The sequence below is a fragment of the Microtus ochrogaster genome, linkage group LG7_11 (assembly GCF_000317375.1).
Source record: "Microtus ochrogaster isolate Prairie Vole_2 linkage group LG7_11, MicOch1.0, whole genome shotgun sequence".
Classification (NCBI taxonomy): domain Eukaryota; kingdom Metazoa; phylum Chordata; class Mammalia; order Rodentia; family Cricetidae; genus Microtus; species Microtus ochrogaster.
Window position 1 is genome coordinate 10,016,761 of NC_022032.1, and position 1,213 is coordinate 10,017,973.

General features: G+C 55.5%; 1 protein-coding gene across 1 annotated transcript in view; it reads right to left on the reverse strand.

The window, feature by feature from the left end:
* Positions 1-1,213, reverse strand: part of Dctn6 (dynactin subunit 6) — a 29,261-nt gene that overhangs the window by 14,614 nt on the left and 13,434 nt on the right. The window contains exon 3 of the mRNA XM_005362517.1: positions 177-282. Within this exon, the coding sequence (XP_005362574.1) occupies positions 177-282 (106 nt within the window). The remainder of the gene's footprint in view (positions 1-176; positions 283-1,213) is intronic.

Sequence of the window (1,213 nt, forward strand, 5' to 3'; positions counted from 1 at the left end):
TTTTTTTTTCCAGGGTTCCTCGTGTGCTTCGCTGAGAGAGCCTTAACCACCCCCTCTAGCTCCAACGGTGTGCTTTCCTGAGCTAAAGCTGTAAGAGGCTCCCGTGCAGCCATGTTGGAAAACGTCCCCCCCACCCCCCAGGCGCTCGGGTGGGAGCACCTGCGAGCCTTACTCACGCATTTATGATGAGGGCCTGCTCTTCTATTAGGTTACCTTCGCCGATAATTATGGGCCCGGCCTCCGCAATAATCCGTGCTTTGGGGTGGATCACCGTCCTAGGGCCTGTGAAAGGGGGCAGGTGAGAAGAAATTGAGGGTGTAGGCGCTGCTTCTAGGGGGAGGGTGGGAGGTGATGGAGCTGGGTGAGGCTGCTGGGAGGAGCGTTCTCTAAGTCTGCACCAGGCACCATGCTAGGTACCTTACCAGCGCTATCTCCGACTGTTATCAGCAGCAGGCAATGCCAGATCTAGAGCCAAAGTAAGCGGAAGGGCACATGCGGCGGGTCAGACAGTCCAGCCTCCAGCTCCAGCCTTCGGTGGCCTCTGCAGGACACATGGGGACAAGAGCAGCAGTCCAGCAGGACTGTGGGAAGGGCCAGATGCGGTGACACTGAAGACAGCGTGGCTCATGGCGCTGCTAAAACTAATTCCCATCTTTTCTCCAGACAGCCCAGGCCCTGCTTATAACACAGAACTTCCATCTTTAACCACGTGATTTAGATCTGTCTACGGCTGGCCACTGGTGGTGCACACCTGTGATCTCTGAGCTGGAGGCCAGCCTGGTCTACAGGGCTAGTTCCAGGACAGGCAAGGGTGCGCAGGGAAACCCCATCTCAACAGCAGCAGCAACAACAACATTCTGTCTATGGTCTGTGTTATCTTCAGCCTTGCTCTGTGTTATCTGAGCACAAGCATGTTGCTGGAAGTCGGCAGGACGTGACTGGACGGAAGAGGAGGAGCTAGAGATGAGTGCTGGGCCAGCCACACTGAGGTCGGGAGACCTGGGACACCTCCAGTCTCAATCTAAGGGCACAAGTAGGGCGCCCTTGGAGAACTGTGTGGAAATGAATGGGCACAGACACACCCCCACACAGGCATACACAGACCTGCCCTCAGGCCTAGTACTCTGGTAATGGCGAAACCACTGATAAGAAAGCATTTCTTCTGATAGAAGAGAAAGTGGGAAGTACTCTACAACACATGGGCACAGGAGAC